The sequence below is a fragment of the Podarcis cretensis genome (assembly GCF_951804945.1).
Source record: "Podarcis cretensis genome assembly, chromosome: 4".
NCBI lineage: Eukaryota > Metazoa > Chordata > Lepidosauria > Squamata > Lacertidae > Podarcis > Podarcis cretensis.
The window spans coordinates 70,417,653-70,437,325 of NC_137173.1; the positions used below are offsets into that span (position 1 = coordinate 70,417,653).

General features: G+C 41.2%; 1 protein-coding gene across 1 annotated transcript in view; it reads left to right on the plus strand.

Moving 5' to 3' along the window:
- ANOS1 (anosmin 1) overlaps positions 1–19,673 on the plus strand; it is a 91,648-nt gene that overhangs the window by 67,160 nt on the left and 4,815 nt on the right. The window contains exons 7-12 of the mRNA XM_079972687.1: positions 6,039–6,244; positions 7,450–7,594; positions 10,834–10,977; positions 17,082–17,179; positions 18,411–18,582; positions 19,030–19,250. Of these exons, the coding sequence (XP_079828813.1) occupies positions 6,039–6,244; positions 7,450–7,594; positions 10,834–10,977; positions 17,082–17,179; positions 18,411–18,582; positions 19,030–19,250 (986 nt within the window). The remainder of the gene's footprint in view (positions 1–6,038; positions 6,245–7,449; positions 7,595–10,833; positions 10,978–17,081; positions 17,180–18,410; positions 18,583–19,029; positions 19,251–19,673) is intronic.

Below are 19,673 nucleotides of genomic sequence, written 5' to 3' on the forward strand. Positions count from 1 at the left end.
ATGAATTCATTTATTCTCTTTCTTTTCTCTCACCATTTAAGTATGCTCACCAGTTAAATATGCAACACTAATGTTCATCCAGATGTGATACATTTTCAATGGTAATTTTAGTGGCCTTGGGCAGGTCATGGATTCTCAGGGCAGCCTGGGCCAGGAACCAGGGGTGACTCTGCTTTATATCATCTTCTTCCTCAACCTGGTTGGCAATACATGTCAAGACCTCACATCTGGATGTCAAATCTACCTAATCCTCTATGACTTCTCACCTATTGCCTGTGTTGAGAGTTCAGTTTAAGCTATCAGGCAAATTGCCACAGCTCTGTCCACCCACTGTGGAGACCTACTCAGGAATTATTGCAAGCAAACTGAACTACAACCTATACTTACCTGACCAAATGGGGGTAATGTTGGCTCATTATCTCTATAGCCAGGGCAACTCCACCATAGTTGTGGCCCACTGAGACATTATCAGATGGTTTTATTTGGTTACTTACTAGACACTCTTAGCAAATGAGAAGGTAAAACATCCCTGGATGGGGTTTCCCTAACACTGACTACATCTGGCTGTGTAGGCTACTTAGTCTGCACTATTGTCTCTGTCAGTTGTTTGCAACTAGAGGATTAGCATAGACTAAAACACCTTGCATGCCTGCACCTATTCATGCAGAGATCACTCCTTCCTCACCCTAACTGAACCCACTGGGTTGTGTACTACTGTACCAGCACCAGTCTTCAAATTTACACCAAGAGGAATCCCAACAGTAAAATTTGGGGTCAGGGCTATCCCTTGGATAGTATTTTTTTTTGCTAAATAATCAGTATCCAACTGTTGATCTTTAATAAAACTAAAACTAAACCATGGCTCAAGAAAAACCCTGTAGGCAGAGTTTGGCTTTGCTTTTGGAAAGGCTCTTCTTTGTCTAGACTGATCAGCTTTAATTTGCAAACCACACTGCCATCGGCTTCTGTTTGAAGGAGAAGTTTCCATAGACTTGGTGGAGCTGTGTTCAAACTTGAAATGTAGGTTGGAAAAGGAACTGGAATCATGATTTAAAGTTGTAACGAAGCTTTCTGATTAAGGACAGAAACAAATACCTCATGGGCATAGTTTGTTCGGTGCTTGTTAGCCAATTGCTGTATTTGCAGTGTTTTGCAAGTGTGATGTTAATCTTGACTCAGAGGCTATTGCTTTCTGGGAGTGAAAGGTGTTATATCTGTCACATTGTTGAGTCCAAGCCTTGTTCACAATAAGGATAGCTCAGTGAGCTAAACCAAAACCCATCTGTTTATTGTTTGCCTTGACTACATAACTGACCACCAAGGACTGAATTACAAAAAGGCAAATTTCCATCTGTGAGCACCCAAACATATTCAGTATAGTTCCTTCACATACAATAGGTATGCTGAATAGCCTCATAACTTGATGGTAACGTAACATGCAACAGTAGCATTCAAACTAATATTGTGCATGCTTTTCATCTTCTAATGACAGGGCTTTACCTCACACAAATATGCCCATCTATATTGGATTTAGAGATGGTGAATGAAGTGACAAATTTGTGGACTGGAAAGCTGATACATTATTACAGAATGTCAAGACTGTAAGATTAGGTATTCTAGTTTTATAGAAGGTACAGTCTACCAACAATTACACATGACAGACTCTAGTACTGTCTTGGCACAGGTGAAACAGGTGTTGGCAACTTGAATAAAATATTAGTGGGGGCAGGCAAGCCCCACTCCAAATAATCAATTACAAGATACGGCACACGCACACCATTTGAATGGCAATATCCATCAATTGGGGGGGGGCTGTCCCCCTCAAATTTTTTTGGGGGGGCAAAGGGACCTCAGGCCCTAAGGAGTTGGCTTCTATGGAAATGTCTAACCACACTGCTGTTGCCAGATCAATAAACCTCTTATCAGTGCAGTCCTTTCCTAATGGTGGGCATGGTATTGGCTATTTCAGAAGTCATTCTGTGCCTTGCCTTGCTTGCCTTCCCTCTATGCTTTCTGCAGGCTATGTGAGAGAAAAACAAAGCAGGATGTGCTGGGAAAATCAAAAGGCATATACCCATTTTACCCTTCAACAGAAGTGCAGGCAAATGAAAGGAAACTAGAGGTAAGACAACAATTGCCTGTCTCCTCTTTCCAAAACATAGCAGTTTGCCTGAGGAAAAAAAGAGAATACTATCGTAAGACAGCTAAACTGTTCTGAGAAGTAAGCATTTCCCCCCATCATGCAAGTAATGTTTACATTGCTCAGAAGTGTTGAGCAAAACACAGCAATAAATTTGCTGTGTTTACAGCCCAGGACTTTGACTGGTATGTGTCAAGATGGAAGCACATACAATTCAAATTTCTCCCATGATAATTATTTCATATCTACTAATCCCTAAATAGGAAGTCCTGTCTTCCTTAACTGTAGTTGTGTCAGTTTGTATACCACAAATGAGAGGATTTTTCAGTGAACTCGTAATCTTGGAGTTTATTTGATGAACTTAATGTGTCTGGCCATGGACAGTGCATTTGGCATCTTATTTACCGTTACAAAAACAATTAAGTGAACTGTGCATGAAATGAGCAAATGTCAATGTCTATTTTTAAATGTTCAGTTAAATACAATAACTTTTCTTCTGGCTTGAATTGGGTTCATTTGGCTTACACTTTTGAGAAAAGGTTCACTTTCAATTCTATTTTTAATAACTCTGCAGAAAACTGTTAATATCTGCTACAGTGATGGTTCACTCAGTGCCAAGTAGTAGCTCAAAAAGAAGGATGTATACTCTCTCTCTCTCTCTCTCTCTCTCTCTCTCTGTGTGTGTGTGTGTGTGAATTACCGTATTTTTCGCCCCATAGGACGCACTTTTCCCCCTCCAAAAATGAAGGGGAAATGTGTGTGTGTCCTATGGGGTGAATGCAGGCTTTCGCTGAAGCCTGGAGAGTGAGAGGAGTCGGTGCGCACCAATGCCTCTAGCTCTCCAGGCTTCAGGAAGCTCTCCGCAAGCCTTGCAAGCCCGGCGGGAGGTCCCGCAGGCTCACAAGGCTTGCGGGCAGCAGCCTGCTGCCCGAAGCACGGGGTGCCCTCTGGAGGGCGCCCCCTGCTTTGGGCGGGTGTCCGCAAGCCTTGCACGCCCGGCAGGAGGTCCCGCCGGGCACGCGAGGCTTGGGCGGCAGCCTGCCGCCCGAAGCACAGGGCGCCCTCCAGAGGGCTCCCTGTATTTCGGGCAGGTATCTGCAAGCCTTGCGTGCCCGGTGGGAGGCTTGGGGCAGCAGCCTGCAGCCCGAAGCAGGGGCGCCCTCTGGAGGGCGCCCCGTGCTTCAGGCAAGTGTGCGCAAGGCTTGGGGCTGCAGCCGCGGCTGGGGGGGGATAATTTTTTTTTATTCATCCCCCCCCAAAAAACGAGGTGCGTCCTATGGGCCGGTGCACCCTATAGGACGAAAGATACAGTATATGCAGCATGTTTTATCATTCTTCTGTACATTTGTTTCCTATTGTTTAACATTGTTTCTAATTTTCTGGGACACATTTTTATGAGTAAGATTGATGATATAAAGGTTGGGATATAAATGAATAATAATAATAAAACATCAGTATCAAAAGATTTCTTCTAGTAAATGCATTTTTAAACAATGTGGCATTCTACTGTTACCATAATATTAGTATAAACACTGCTTTGGAGCCACTATCTTCCTTTGATTTTGACAAAAGGTGCAAAGGGTGGATTCTTCTTCTATTAAAGGTAGATAAATATTCAGCACCTTCAAAAGAAAACCATTCCCATGCTTCCTTGCCATTAAACTCGTTTCTAAAAAAGTTCACCTCTCACAAATATTTTCTTCTGTTGTGTACAGTAGCTATTCTTTTCTCTTTTTTATCTCTAGCATAATACATCACTGAAATTTTAAAATACTGGAGAGTGTGCTAATGTCACTTCATTTAGGCTAAAGAAACGAGTCCTAGAGAATTTGAGTTCTCTTTGTATTTTCAAAGCAAATGCATTTTTTGTATAGTGAATATGCAGTGGGGGAGCTTCATGCTCCGGCACTGGGGGGGGGGGCATGGCACGGCACACCACCTACAGGGGTGTGACGCGTGTCCTGGGGGCATGGCACGCCACCTGTGGGGGCGTGACACCCAGCGCGGGCAGGGGGCGCAGCCATGATGGCACCCCACCGGGATCACGCTGCCAGAGGCGGTGCGCTCCCCCTGCACCCCTCTTCCTCCGCCAGTGTGAACATGTTGATGTCATAGTGAATATGACATTCAAAATGAAGTGTGGTTTGCAAAATACTATAGCAGATTTTCAGTATGGCATAGTAGACATGTGGTTTCTCTCGCAGCTGGGGCAACCAAACCGGATAGGAAGGGTACAAATAAAATAATAATAATAACAACAACAAGTCTATCAATAGCTATACCCTTCTTGCCTTCTCAAGATAAAGCTACTATATCATATGCTAAATTACAACTGCTAGTTCAATCTGGGGGATTAAATTTTCTGAATCTAATACTGCATCATTGGGCATTTGTCATTCCTTAAGCAGTGAGGGGCTGAAGTCGAACTGATGCTAACAATCCTAAACTAGGCTAGTTTTTGTTGAGTGGCTAGATTGCATTAACCTCATGTTATCTGGCTAAGGCAGATAGGCCACTTATTACTGTGGCTAGTATAGATATCTTTTTACAGAAGGAGTAGCAAAATCCTACAATTTGGGTATGCTCCCTAAAGCACCCCCTCCTTGTGCCATGGACTGGCTGGATGCAGAAGAGTGGTGGGAGGCAGCAGCTGGTGAACCCTCAAGGGAATGCCATGGGAAAGAAGGTGCAGAGCTAGGGACAATGCGTGGTCAGAGGAAGAAGCAGCAGACTTGGGAGAGGAGGATGTGTTGAAAGCAGAAGAGGTAACAGGGTTTAGTGAGCAGGAAGAGGCTGTGGCAGAGGGCAGTTCAAACTTTGAGGCTGAAGCAGAGGCTGGAGAGGAGAGGGGCCAGGAGGCAGAGTTGAAATAGGCTGCTGAAGAATCCAGGGAGTCTCTCCCTCCTGCTGCGACTAGATCCCCTGCCTGCTGGTCTGCCAGAGAAATGAACAGAGCAGAGAAGAGATTGGTTGTGCACAGACACAGTTTGTGACTGTTTGGGAAAGACCCTGGAAAGGAGGAGCCTTAGAGAGTGGTGCGAAGGCAGGGACCTTCATCCTCACAACTGCCTCACTGGGACAAGCCCTACTGGGATGAGTTGCTAGGATCACTAGACCCGTGCTGTTTGGGCTTATTTGAATAAAGAGTTAACTTCACTGACGCCATGTTTTTTTTAATTGCTGACCTACCCTTGACTCCAGCTCTGATACCCTGTGAGACCTACTAGTTTGGTCTGCAGTGCAAGGGTGAATTCTCTGGCAGTAGGGGCTATGAAATTGCAGTGCAAATTGTGCTGCATGTAAGTTGCATTACTAGACAGAGGGCATTCTAGGTAATGGCGCCCGCCCTGTGGAACACCCTCCCATCAAATGTCAAGGAAATAAGCAGCTATCCTATTTTTAAAAGACATCTGAAGGCAGCCCTGTTTAGGGAAGTTTTTAATATTTAATGCTGTATTGTTTTTAACACTTGACTGGGAGCCACACAGAATGGCTGGGGAAACTTAGCCAGATGGGCGGTGTATGAATGAATGAATGAATGAATGAATAAATAAATAAATAAATAAATAAATAATAGATTAGGCTAATCTGAGCCTAAATGCTAGTTGCACAAAAATAATCAGAAAGTGATCTTTGAACTATCAGCTTTGACCTAACAGCAAAAATGTGTATTCCGCAAATGGATAATTCTGGCATCTTAAACTTTATTTTCAAATGAATATTTCATTGAGTTTTCAGTTTATATCAATACAGCACACATCAGAAGCAGCAAAAAAACCAGGTTGTAGTTGCGCTGCCTGATACTCACATATCTTGTAGCTTGGTATGCACATTTGGATGTTTACATATGTGCAAAGCAACACAAATTGCCGTCTTAACTTTACTTCTCCCCCACCAGACCCATCAGCTCCACCTGCGCCATCTAATCTCCGAATTGCCAACTCAACAGTGAACAGTGATGGAAGTGTAAGTGTCAAGATTATTTGGGATCTTCCAGAGGAACCTGACATTCCAGTCCATCACTACAAAGTCTTCTGGAGTTGGACAGTCAACAGCAAGTCTTTTGTACCAGCTAAAAAGAAGAGAAGGAAGACTACAGATGGGGTAATTAAATTTAAAAATGTGACACTGTTAACTTTGACTTAAGTCAAAGATACTTAACACCTTGACTTAAGATGATACTTAAAAGGAAAGAGAGAGAATATTAAGGTGTTGGCTATAATCAAAGGGGAACATAAAAACTTTAAAGAAGGCTATTTATTTTTTTTGTGTGTGGAAAATAATAAAACAATGTTTGATTTCAAACCTTTGGCAACTTGTGGTTCATTCACTGAAGTAGCACACACTAAGCCCCCTTCCTATATAACTGTAATTTACTGTGTTCAGACATTTCCATAGTTGCCGCACAGAAACCTGTGTAGGCTACCTTTGACTACATTCACATTATAGTAATAGAAAAAGCAATATAATAGTTTAAGGTAGTATCTGGTGCCATTTAAACCAAAGCTGATTGTTTTTAGTGTGAGAATAACAATAAAGAACACTATAGTCTTGTATCACCCCCAAAACACATTTGGGCAACGACTTTCATATGCTCCACTGATTTGGGTTTTTAAAACTAAAACTACAACAAGGGCAAAAGGCAAAAAAATGGTAAGAGACAGTGTGGGTATGTCCCACTACTTTGCTGAACACAGATGAATTCATGATTCACTGGGACTGTCTGTGCCCTGCTGCAACTAAGCCCATAGGGTGCACTAACTGATTGGCAACTAGTCTTCAGTCTGCATACCTGTAAAGAAAGATTTGACACCCCAGCACATACGGATACATGCTGTAGTAAGCTAATTGTTGCCAAATCTGATACAGCTCAAGTACAATAGTGTCAAATGTACTACAGTGTGATGTAGCCAAATGTTGCTAACTCAACAAAAGAAACGAAGGAAGAGGAGATGGTTCTAATTGCTCCAGCTCTGAGTGCTAAAATCTAAGTACATTCCGATCCGGTTTTTTAAAAAAATCAAAATCTCAGCTTTTACAAATTTTTATTTGGCAAGTCCCCTTGTTGGATCAATGCAATGGCCAGCTTTGTGACTGGTAAATGTTTCCTAACCGTCATACACAAAGCAATAAAATGTACCTATATTGTTGGCAAAATGGTTGCTTTATTGAATTTAAGTTGGCGTAGAAGACAGCAACAGTTTATCTACCTTCACCTGTTCATTTGATAGAACACACAACTTCTAATGTGATTGTGTTTTAGGAAATCCATCACTGAACTGTGCATATATTTTATTTTTTAATTGTAGTCCCAGAATTATGTAGTTCTCGAAGGCCTACAGCCAAACAGTAACTTCATGGTGGAACTGCAGGCAGTTACATACTGGGGTCAAGTACGCCTGAAAAGTGCCAAAGTGTCTCTTTACTTCAGTTCTACTCAGACAGCTGTTAACAGTAAGTGCCGTTTTTAGAAAGGAACCTAACATCTCATAACATTTGCTTAAGGAGATATCTGTCTATACGAATGTTCTAGGTGACACCTTTGCTACATGTCCAATTCATAGTTTATGCTCTCTGCTCTCCCACTTCATTAGCAATCTACTTGCAGCACAACGTTCTTGTGTGTAGAGAATAGTTTGACTGATATAGCTTGAAAATTGCCTCCTCCTTTCATTCAGGGATGTGTGAGTCCAGAGGTGCATTGAAAATGAGTGCCACAGAGGTTAGTGCTGAATATGGTAGCATTTGAAAGAGACTAAAAAACAGATCCTTTGTTTCTTCTGAATTGGGTGCCCTTAGACACTCACCCAGACATGTGGGAGTTGCTGCTTCTTGTCCATGAGTACTTCCCACATGGCTGGGACCATATTTAAGTGACTAACTACATGGGCAGAACCCAGTCATGTTACACAGTCAGAACCTTCTCCCACGGCAGTGCTGATTCTGTGGTAAAGTCTGGAATCTGATCTGCCTGTGTGGTTCTTCTAGATTCTTTGGAGTTCCAGCAAGAATCTCTGAGTTGGGTAAAAATTACGTGTGTTATACGTCTAGCTCACGTTATGTGTCTGGCTCATAGATTATATGTTGTCCAGTGTTAGCTAAATGGAAGGCACTAAGAAGTACTTACACATGGGAATATGTGAACTATTATTCTCTTTTTATAGTTTGTGGTTGTCCCGTGAGAGCCAGTATTAGTCTTCAGTTCCTATAGCATGTACACATGCGGAGCCAATTTAAATGCTGCAAGGAGGCAGGAGATAATTAATAATTATCTATAGTGTACAGACAGCAAAAGCATGAGCATAGCTGTTATGTATTATGAGAGACACTGTGAGGACACATGTTATACAAAGAGTTTCATAATGCTAATTTGTATAATTTATGAAGCAGCCCTGAGTGACGTATGGCAGGAAGACATGTGTCTTGTCTCCCAGTCAATATATTGAGGACATTCTTTTGTAAAGCACCAGTCTCAGTTCTATTTATTTATTGAGGGATTTCAGGAAATACATTATGTAAGGTTCATCTAGTTTCCCTACGCACATTAGAAGTGATGGAGAAAAAGAGTAGTTGTTACATTTTTACTTTTTGATGGTTAGCTTCCATTCTCTGCTGCATATCATATTCAATTTGCAGTGTACGAAATCTTTGCCAGTCTAGTTTCAGTTACCCTAATCTGCTCATGTGAATCTTGTGGTTTCAGCAGTTTATATTCACTCGCTCTTTCCGTTACCAAAGCTAGTTTTAAATTCACACCTTCAGCTACTTTGGGACTTTTAATATTTTCTTGACTTTCCTTCTTCCTCTTTTGTAGATCATATTTCTGTGAAATGTGTTATCTGTCCCATCATCCCCCCCCAATTGATTTTTATATTTTGTATTGGCAGTTCAGAAGCAGTCACAGATCACTTTACCTATTGTTGCCTACGCATGACTTGCAAAGGTCTAATCTTTGTAGTCCTGACACTAATAGTGTGTTTTATATTGCAAACAGCCCTGTGAAGGCAGTATAGAATTATTATTATTATTATTATTATTATTATTATTATTATTATTAAACAACTTTTGTGTGACACAATCTTGGCAGGTGGTGGTACTGATGGGTTTAAGGTGACCTTCTTTGTAAAGCTTCATTTTAATAGTTAGCTCATGAGAAACTGCCATGTCCACTGTCCTAGATTAGCTTAACTAGGAATTCTTTTTGTAACTCCTTTAAAGGGATTCTACCTTAAAATGTGTTCGTGAAACACATTCTCCTATGTAACACATTCTCCTATGTAACACATTCTCCTATGTAATCTATAGAACTGATAAGAGTTATCACTACAACTCACTTTAAAAACACTGCTTTAGGGCTATCTAATATTTCCTGTTTCTTCAGCAAATAGCAGAGAATGTAGTTATGTGAAGTCTGCTGTCCTTTTCACCTTTGAGGTCCCCCCCCCACATATTCTGTTCTAGTTTAGTTAATTTATATTTTTTGGGTTGGCTCTTGTATATACAAGTTATCGTTTTACTAACTACTGCTTTGGTTGGCTTTATATAAGGCCTAAGGGACGCAGGTGGCGCTGTGGGTTAAAGCCTCGGCGGTTCGAATCCCTGCGGCGGGGTGCGCTCCCGCTGCTCGGTCCCAGCGCCTGCCAACCTAGCAGTTCGAAAGCACCTCCGGGTGCAAGTAGATAAATAGGGGCCGCTTACCAGCGGGAAGGTAAACGGCGTTTCCGTGTGCGGCTCTGGCTCTGGCTCTGGCTCTGGCCAGAGCAGCGATGTCACGCTGGCCACGTGACCCGGAAGTGTCTCCGGACAGCGCTGGCCCCTGGCCTCTTAAGTGAGATGGGCGCACAACCCCAGAGTCTGTCAAGACTGGCCCGTACGGGCAGGGGTACCTTTACCTTTACCTTTATATAAGGCCTAGCCAAATATTGCATTTATTTGAATGTTCAACTATCTGAATAATATGAATTCATAATGGCTGCAATTCATTGATTCACTTTGGCTATGAATATATTTCATGATCTTCCAAGGGAATTTTTGGCTTCTTTGAGAAAGAAGCAGAAAATAAGTTAATCTTAGAGAGAGAAAAAAGTGTAGGTATTTGGATTTATTTTTTCCAGTTCATTATTTATGTGAAAAGGGAGGACTGGCAATAAATAATAGCACTGTTTGATCATAGTCTTGTGTGTTTATATTTAATCTACATTTGTAGAGATTCCTCCCCAAAATATTGGGTCTGAAGTGTGGGCATGCCCCGCCCCAAATGTGCATGTTCTCAGGCATACTCCAACTATGTATTTATGTGGCTGAACAGCTTTTAAATGTGGTTTCATGTAGTTTTCAGTTGTGGCTCATGCTAGATCTTGACCTCTTCAAATATGATAAGCCCTGAATGGGAACAAAGCTGTAAAAAAAAAGGTTAAATCCAGATGCTTAAGAAAGGGGCAATTTCTGATTCTTAGGATATAGCAACACCACATTTTTATACCATTTTTAACCACAACTCTCTACATCATTCCTCTTCCCCAAGGAACTCGGGAATTGTAATTTAATGGGATGTCTTACTGTATGTGTACTTTTCTTTTTTTAAAAACCCTACATTTATGGAATAATTTGCAATATCCTGTGAATTCAGTGGAATCAAAGCAATGTCCTTCACCAATGAAAACACAGATTTCCCACTGATGTTTGTTTTGCAGAAGAACAGGTATCTATAGTTGAGAAAGCAACTGATGCTGCCCCATCCTTTAAAGGAAGAAGACCCACTCGTCTTCTTGAAATCGGAGTGCCTTTTTATCAAGATGATCAACTTCAGGTGAAAGTGTATTGGAAGAAAACAGAAGGTGGGTAAAAATCTATTTGAAATCCAGATAGGTTCATGGTGACCCAACTACAGAAGGACTTCTGCTAGTTGTACAAAGTTTGATTAGCATTTTAGGAGAAGGATAATAAAATCTTCTGGGAATTTGTGATGAGAGCAGTTGTGGACTAAATATACTTTTTGTTACAAGTGAAGAAATTGAAATACAAGTCACAGAACCACATTTTAAACACAGTACCCTTTTGAATTAGTTATATTTGCATTGTCCCCACCATTTCAGTGGGCTGGGTACTTATCCAGCTCTCAAACCTACCATATTTTCCAGCAGTTTAGTGCAAATGTTGTATTGAGACCAATCACAGGACCTTTTGTGGAAACCCCTTCGCAGCTTACAACAAAGCTTTGTCCTGCCTCACCAGAAAGAAAGATTCTATGTTTTGATGTGATTCTTTACAGAGTTAACTAGGGTATATGTTTAGTTGTAAAACTCACAATAGAAAATTAAGCGTTGTAGCCAACTAAGTTCTACTCAGAGTAAACCCACTAAAATGAATGAACCTCGGTTAGTCATGTCCATTAACTTCAATGGATTTTCGTTGAGTAGGACTGGCATTGGATAGAATCCAATACATTTCTATCAAAATACAGTATAATTGGAGGCTACATATTTAATGTGCTTCCTCCTTGAATACTATCTGTACTATTGAATATGCACTATAGAAGCGAAAGCTGTTATAAAGTGATGCAAACTAAAATGCAGATTTAATTAAGCAGTAGAACAATTCTACTCAGTGATTGAATTATAGAAGCGTTTTAAAACTAAGTTGTGGATTTAGCAAAGCAGTGCCAGATTTAGGGTGATGCGGGTGGTTCCTGCACATAGGGCACTGAGCTGAGGGGCGTATAATAATAATAATAATAATAATAATAATAATAATAATAATAATATATTAATATACCTATATTCATATAAGTACAAAAAATACTATGAAAATAAGAAATATGAGGTGGGGCATATTTTGTCATCACCCAGGGTGCATATTACCAAAGTCTGCCCCTGAACCAAGCCAAAGTGGACCAGCACTGTGTTCCTTGGCTTTCATTCATTCTTACTGTTTACATGCTTTGATAAGTGCTGTTCATCTGGCTGGTACCTGGCTCTTGGCACTTAGAAAACAAGATATTTTAAGATTAAGGTGGCTGAATTGGAGAAATATGATAACGTGCTAAGCATACACCTCTGTCTGTTGTGTGGGAGATTTTATAACTTGGAAACATAATGGTGGGTTTGCGATGCTTGTCTTGACTTGCCTGTTTGCTTAAAATGCATTTCACAACGATGAATTTTGCCATCTTCCTAGCTTTAAAAATATATATTTTATATTTCCCTAAAAATAAAATAAAAACTTAATTAGAATATTATTCCTTATTCCTGTCATTTTAGATTTATCAGTTTGTGATGTTTGAAGAGCAAGGCTATTTTCCCTTGGTATAATCTTCCTTTTTATGTGACTTCGCTGAGCACATTGTAATAGACAACATCCTCTTTTCTTTTTTTAAAGAAACTTTCCCCCCCTTATATGAGCTGTAAGTGACTAATGTTGTTGCTATTCACATACAGGGATCTAGGAGTATGTCACTTATTCAGGCCACCCAGCAAGTTAATTATTGAGCTGGGATTTAAATCTCTGGAAACCAGGTTCACATATATAGTGCTCTATCCAGTATGCCACACTGCCTGAAAGCATTTGTGGAATGCAAAGAATGCAGTATCTGGAATAGTTTGTTAAAATCTTAATCACATTTTAAAATGAAATTAAGCCTGAAATACTGTTTTTATGATAGCAATAATACATTCACTTTGGGATGCGTATTAACATGAATAGACACATGCCTGAGGTAGTATAAAAAGTTTAGGAAATATTCATGATTTTCTTAGGTATAATTGTCACTGAAGTATATAGCAGTTAGGTGAGGACAATGGGTTTCTGTTTTGGAAAAATAAAAGATGTCTTTCATTTGCTCCTTTTGACACAGAGCCGGGATTAGAGAAATGCTGTAGATCCCACAAACAGCCTGAATTCAACCCTTGTCAATGAGGGGTGGGGGGTGGGGGGGTGCTTGCGGCTACATTTTTTTGGCCATTTTAGCTGTGTGAAATTAGAAATTATGTGCTATTTATGTAACACAGGGGAACTTACTCAAATGCTTTTAACTCTTTGGCACTGGGAGCTGACAACTCTGGGACTATGTTGCCAGGAACAGATGCATACTCAACTCTCAGCCTGAGATGATTAACTGCATGTGACAATTAGGGTCATGTGCAGTACTGAAATTGCTAAAATTAAAGTTTCTCATGTCACCCTCTCCACTCCACTGTTTGATGAATATAGAATTGGGAGTTTCGCATTTGTATGAGAAGCCTCTAAGTCCTTTCGGTGTCAATATCCGCAAGCTTTGAAAGTAAAACGTTTCTTCCCCTAATTTTTAAAGGCTTTAATCAGTTCGTACTTACTGCAATAATTGTGATTACTTTGCCATTTAAAGTAAGAAGCTTTCTCACCCTTGGCCCTCTGGTGCTGGGCTGGTGCTGGGCTAGGTAGAAGGAAGTGGCATGAGAAATCTAGTGTTTATGAAAGCCATGAGATTTTGGAGGCAGTCTGGAGAATTGGGTAGCTATTGGGGATGCACAAGCAAAAAAAAAAAAAGGATCAAGTATTTGCGCGTCGAGGTCCCCAAGACACCCCCCCCAAAGAAAAACACAATTGACACTTAATTTTTGTTTAAGGTTTTTGGCATAATTTTGGCCACAACTTTATTCAAATTACAGCAATGTGAGTGGTTGCTTAGGCATTGGTAGCACTAACTGACCCCGCACAGGGACAGCTCTGACATTCGCACCCCCCGCGAAGTCAGCAAGGGTAAGTCACCTGGGGAGAAAGACGGGACTAGGAACCATGCCTCACCTCTCCCCAGAATGCTCCCAGGGGCTTGCGTGGCCCTAGCCCCTTGCCAGGGGGTTTCGGACAAAAGCATGGGGAGCCCCTGGGTTCCTTTAACGGAAAACCCTTGAAGCAGCAGCAGCATTTTGGAGGGGCAGGCACAGCAGAATCCATACCCCTCCACCAGCAGCAGCATTTTGGAGGGGCAGGCACAGCCGAATCCATACCCCTCCACCAACCAATTCCAAGACCAATGCCTAACCGCAAACCTTACAAGTTGTGACGATTTGCTATGCAGTAGGCAAAAACCAAGTGGCACACACTAATCAGCCAAATGGACAAAATTCCTACCAGGCCCCTGCCCCAAAGCAGACGACCCCATGACAGGCATAGCAAGGTCAAGCAAACAGCCTAAAATTAGGGAAGGGAGGGCGGGTGATCCGAAGTAAGCAGCGAAAAGAGGAAGTTCCTCGCTGTGAGCACTGTATTTAACAAATAGGGCTGTCAATCAACAAATGGCAACATCTAGATTTCCCCAGTAACAGCCCGCCCCTGCTTAAAGGATGGCCAAACCATTTGCCTAGTAACAGTGAGGTGTCTTGTCAGCCCCGCCCGCAACCTGTGCTCTCCATGAGGGAGAACACACTTTCTGAAAGGCCAGTTCTGATGTGCACAAAAAACTTGAAGGTACTTGTGGATCTCCAATTCTGCTTCTTTCACTTCACTCTTTGATTGTTTCCTGAGAGCCCAGCAACTTATGTGCAGCAGCAGGGATGGTGGCGAGAGCACTCCCAGAATATTTTTGGTCATTTTGCCATAAGGACTCTGAGACTAGTAGCCACAGCCCCTGTGGGAGGAGACACATGCTGAGGTTATGGGAGTATCTGCTGCTGCTACCACTCTCTTTTTCTGCCCTGCTCACCTTGATGCTGCTCTCAAGTATTCAGTAGGGATGTTCAGTTTTGTGAGTACTTATATTCAAACACGCTAGGAGCTATTTGGCTCCCCCCCACCCCATTCACCACAAGGTTAGCCAAGTTACGTCAAATGTGGGATGCATATCTTAGTTTTGTGCTGATTATTTTATTATTCTTTGGGTTATTCACTGTTTTCCCCAAAGGCTGCACATGGAGTGTCTGGGGCAACACAATTACCTTTTAATGATAAGTGTTGCTCACACTTAATAACTGTGTACTATACTCAGGCACACCCTGGGTGATTTGTTATATATGAGTATCTCAGAATGACTACAGTTTCTCGGTGTAGCATACAATGTCTGCTCTTCCCATCTGAATACTTGTAGTGGTTGGATGGTAAACTTTATCTCTGGGTTTTTAATGAAGCAAAATCCACCATAGATCAGCACTGTACCAAACCATCATGCATACATGTAGAGAATCTCCTGTCCTACATTCAACTTGTCCAGTATTATTTTCAGCAAATGGAAAGTGTGCTAGCTAATAAATAAACCTTGGTTCAACAGTAAGGACTGCACTGGAAATATATAATAAGCTAGAGAGCAAGCATTGCTTGTTGATTGATGTGCACGATTTACACATGGCTTTCATTGATGTGGCAGATTCCAAACCACAGTGGAACAAGCAGTACTTAGTCTGTTTACTAAGAACCTGTTCATGGGCAGCTGTGCCTGTGTCATAGGCAGCTTTCTTATACTGAATAAGACAAAATAGATAATCTAATGCTGTCTTGAGCTTAGCTCACCCCATCATTTTGCAACTGAAGTCTACCTTAATATGGCCTATAGTGCAACAAGTTGAATTTGATGCTTGGCCACACATGCAGAACATGCACAAATCACTGTGCCATCTAAGAATAGAAACACCTAGAGGTCATCATGGGCAGGCTGTTTTTATGGTCACCTCATGTAGAAGTAATTGTGATAACAGGACCTAATACAGAAATGATTATGTTTGTGAAATCTTGCATTGAAATAAATGTCCAACTAACAATAATAAAAAACATTGAAAAACAGGAACAAAGTATTACACCTTTGCTTTATTGGTTAATTTTTTTTGAGCTTTTGGTACACATATATAGGGTGTGTACCAGCACAAAATGAGGGTGCCAGTATAAAATAGCGGCAAAAAAGAGGTAGACATTTAAAAAATGGGTGTTAGTATTCCATACCAGTGAGTGTCATCACAAGAAAGTTCTCTCTCTCTCTCTCTCTCTCTCTCTCTCTCTCTCTCTCCTATTTCATGCAGCTGATACTGATCTTAATTAAAGTATTCCCTTAAGCAAGGATTGCTGACTCAGGCCTTCTTAAGGTTTTTGCTTTTGTAGAATCAATAGGAATGCTCATTCATTCATATTGTTCTCCACTAGTAAAGGTAAAGGTACCCCTGCCTGTACGGGCCAGTCGTGTCTGACTCTAGGGTTGCGTGCTCATCTCGCTCTAGAGGCCAGGAGCCAGCGCTGTCCGAAGACACTTCCAGGTCACGTGGCTGGCGTGATGAAGCTGCAGCTGGCGAGCCAGTACCAGCACAGCACACGGAAACGCCGTTTACCTTTCCGCTATAAAGTGGTCCCTATTTATCTACTTGCACTTAAGAGTGCTTTCGAACTGCTAGGTGGGCAGGAGCTGGGACCGAATGACGGGAGCTCACCCCGCCACGGGGATTCGAACCGCCGACCATACGATCGGCAAGTCCTAGGCACTGAGGTTTTACCCACAGCGCCACCCGCGTCCTCATTGTTCTCCACTAATGAGATATAAAAGCAGTATTCTTTTTAGAATGTCCTCCACACCAAGAAATTGAAATATGTTTCTTTCTTGGGTATAACATGGGTGCATGCAACCTTTCAACGAGAACATAAAGCAAACGGTTCCTTCTCACTATCCGTTTAGATCTTGTGTGGAGCTGCATCACAATGTTCTGAATGTATAACAAGTTAGAAAGTTTGCACAGACTCCCTTTGATCATTCACCAAATATTTTGCAAGAGAAGGCTATTCTGTCTTCTGTGGAAATAACAACTGATTCTTACATTTCTGCTATATTATATATTGGCTTAGTTGTATCCTTTTTACTTGGTTATATTTTCCTTTTTTTGTACTTGAGATTGTGAAATACTTATGAATGATGAGGGACTGGCAGTGATTTTTTAAAAGTTGCAAGTTATTTTAACGTGTAAATAGTATTTTCCTATTTTGTTCCATTAAGATGCCAGCAGCAGGAGCAGATATCATGTCCAATGGTTCCCAGAGTCTTGTTTGCACAATGATACAAAAGGGTCTGAAAAATCCAGTGGTATAACGTATGTAAGTAGAACTTTAGTAATCAAAAATTGAAAATAGAAAGAGGGGTATCTTAATAAAGAACATATGGGGGTATGGAAACTATCTTTATAAAAAATCCATTGCATCCAATTCTTCTCACTGTTTTCAGAGGAGCCACAACAGAGGAAACCTACTTCTTCTGTTATCCCATTTATCATCCTATACCTATTCCCTTTCATATCTAGCACAGACTCCTTGTCCTTACCTTTTGAAACCTCACACTATCTTATGGTCCTTATTTCTCATTATGTTCCCATCCATGAAATCCTCCATCTCTAGCACCTGAGCCAGGCAAAGATCTCCTGCTACATTAAATGACTCTGCTGTTCTTCCTTGCTGCTTTTATGTCTGAACGTCCCCCCTAATAGATGATGCCTCCTCAGCCCTCCCATCTTCAAAGCACACATCAAAAGCTATCTATTCTGTGTCGCATGTGACTTATATCCTACATCTTTATTCCCAACTGTAAGCAAGCTGTAAGAAAATGTAATTGCATTCTTCCCCTCCTGTCCATTTGGCCTATGTAAGGTTAGTAGTGGTGTGTTGTAGTGGTTGCATGGAAACTCCTTCCTGACACTGGCTTTACTGCTGCTTACCTGGGCAGGGAGCAGGACTGCATAGCTGTACTGGTGCATTCACATAGCCCTGATCTCACTACACCCCCACCGTGCCCCAGCCATTTCCAGGTAAGCATTAGTGATGCTGTGTTGGGATGGCAGCTCCGCCACACATGCTACTACTGTGTAAGACATCAGAAAGAACAAGAGTTGCTGATTTGTGATGGCTCCCATAAATTCTGGATGGTCAAGTAGTTTGAGGACTACTCTTCCACTTTGTGTCCTTTGGTTTCAGAGTGCTGCGATGCCATCAAGTAGCTTGGATTTGAATTCTACCATTATGCTGATGACACATAGGCATAACTTTCATTTCCATAACCAGATGCTAGGTGGGTGGTGTAAACTCTGAACTGGGGTTTGGAGATAGTTCATGTCTGGACGATGGTAAGCATACGTTGACTAGGATAGGATAGCAGAAGATGACTTAACTGCGTGATAAGGAAACTAGTCATTTAATTTTTGTAATCTTGTTTTCTAAATCAAAATGACTGGCATAGATAGCTTGATATAGGGGTGGAAGTAAACATTTAATCTGAAGCCAGATACCTCAAATGAAAGTTAATAAACTGATTTATATGTAAACTATCTTTTTGTAGGAAAACTATATAATTCTTCAAGACCTGTTATTTTCCTGCAAATACAAAGTTACAGTCCAGCCAGCAAGATCCAAAGGCCAATTAAAGGCTGAAAGTATTTTCTTTACTACTCCACCTTGTTCTGATCTTAAAGGAAAGAAGCACAAGCACATCAATTGCCCCACTGAAGGAGGTAAGCAGAGATCTGGAAAACTGGCAGAATTTTTATTATTATTATGCATTGCATTTGTATCACTCCCAATACCCACAGATCTCAGGACGGCTCACAACATAAAATCACAATATACACAATCTGGTATCTCTTGAAAAGATTAGAATAAAATAAAATTGTGAGAGAGTTCATTGTAAATAGGCGTGTTGGCAAGTCAAAGCAGGTGGAACTCTGGGGTGGTGGAGAGTCCTGCAAGCAGTCAGTTCAGAATCCTGACGAGAATGAACTGTCCCTTACCTATAGCCCTCTAGGGAGGGATGCAGGGAGGAAAAGTGAGAATCAGTAAAATAGGGGCAGAATAAGTGAAAGAATTCTGTGTGTCTATATTTTTTATGTGTCTATGTTTTTAAGCTTGAAAGAAATGCTAATAATGCTAATTTCTTCTTGTTGTGGTGGTGATTTTTGCAGTTCCAGTTGTCCCCAAAGTATTGGCCAAGCCCGAGAATCTTTCTGCCTCTTTCATTGTCCAGGACATCAACATTACTGGACACTTTTCCTGGAAAATATCAAAAGTAAATCTTCACCAACCCATGACAGGGTTCCAAGTCACTTGGGCAGAGGTTACAACTGAGAGCAGACAAAACAGCTTGCCCAACAGCATTATTTCCCAGTCACAAATACTGCCAGTAGTAAGTATCTGTGTTGTGGGATAGGAGGGAAGACTTGAGGGGACAATAACATATGCACCATTGTAATGAACATCTTTGGTTTTTTTAAAAATAATTTTTATTAACAGGCCAATCAAATCACATTAATTCCAAATTATACAGCCAAATTTTTAATTTTTTTGTTGGGGGTACCCATACTTCAAGCTCCGAAAGGGGTCCAAACATCACTCTTGCTGCTGCTTTGATTAAACAGTTCTATCCAGTTCTGTCCAGATAGTCTTTTTGTTATTTTCTTCATCCTCTTGTTGTTATCATATATTCCTTTCTTTGGGATCTCTGATAATCTTCACAAGCGGGTGAAAGACAGTAATGCCCAACAAAACAGCTTGCCCAACAGCATTATTTCCCAGTCACAAATACTAACAGTAGTAAGTATCTGCTACT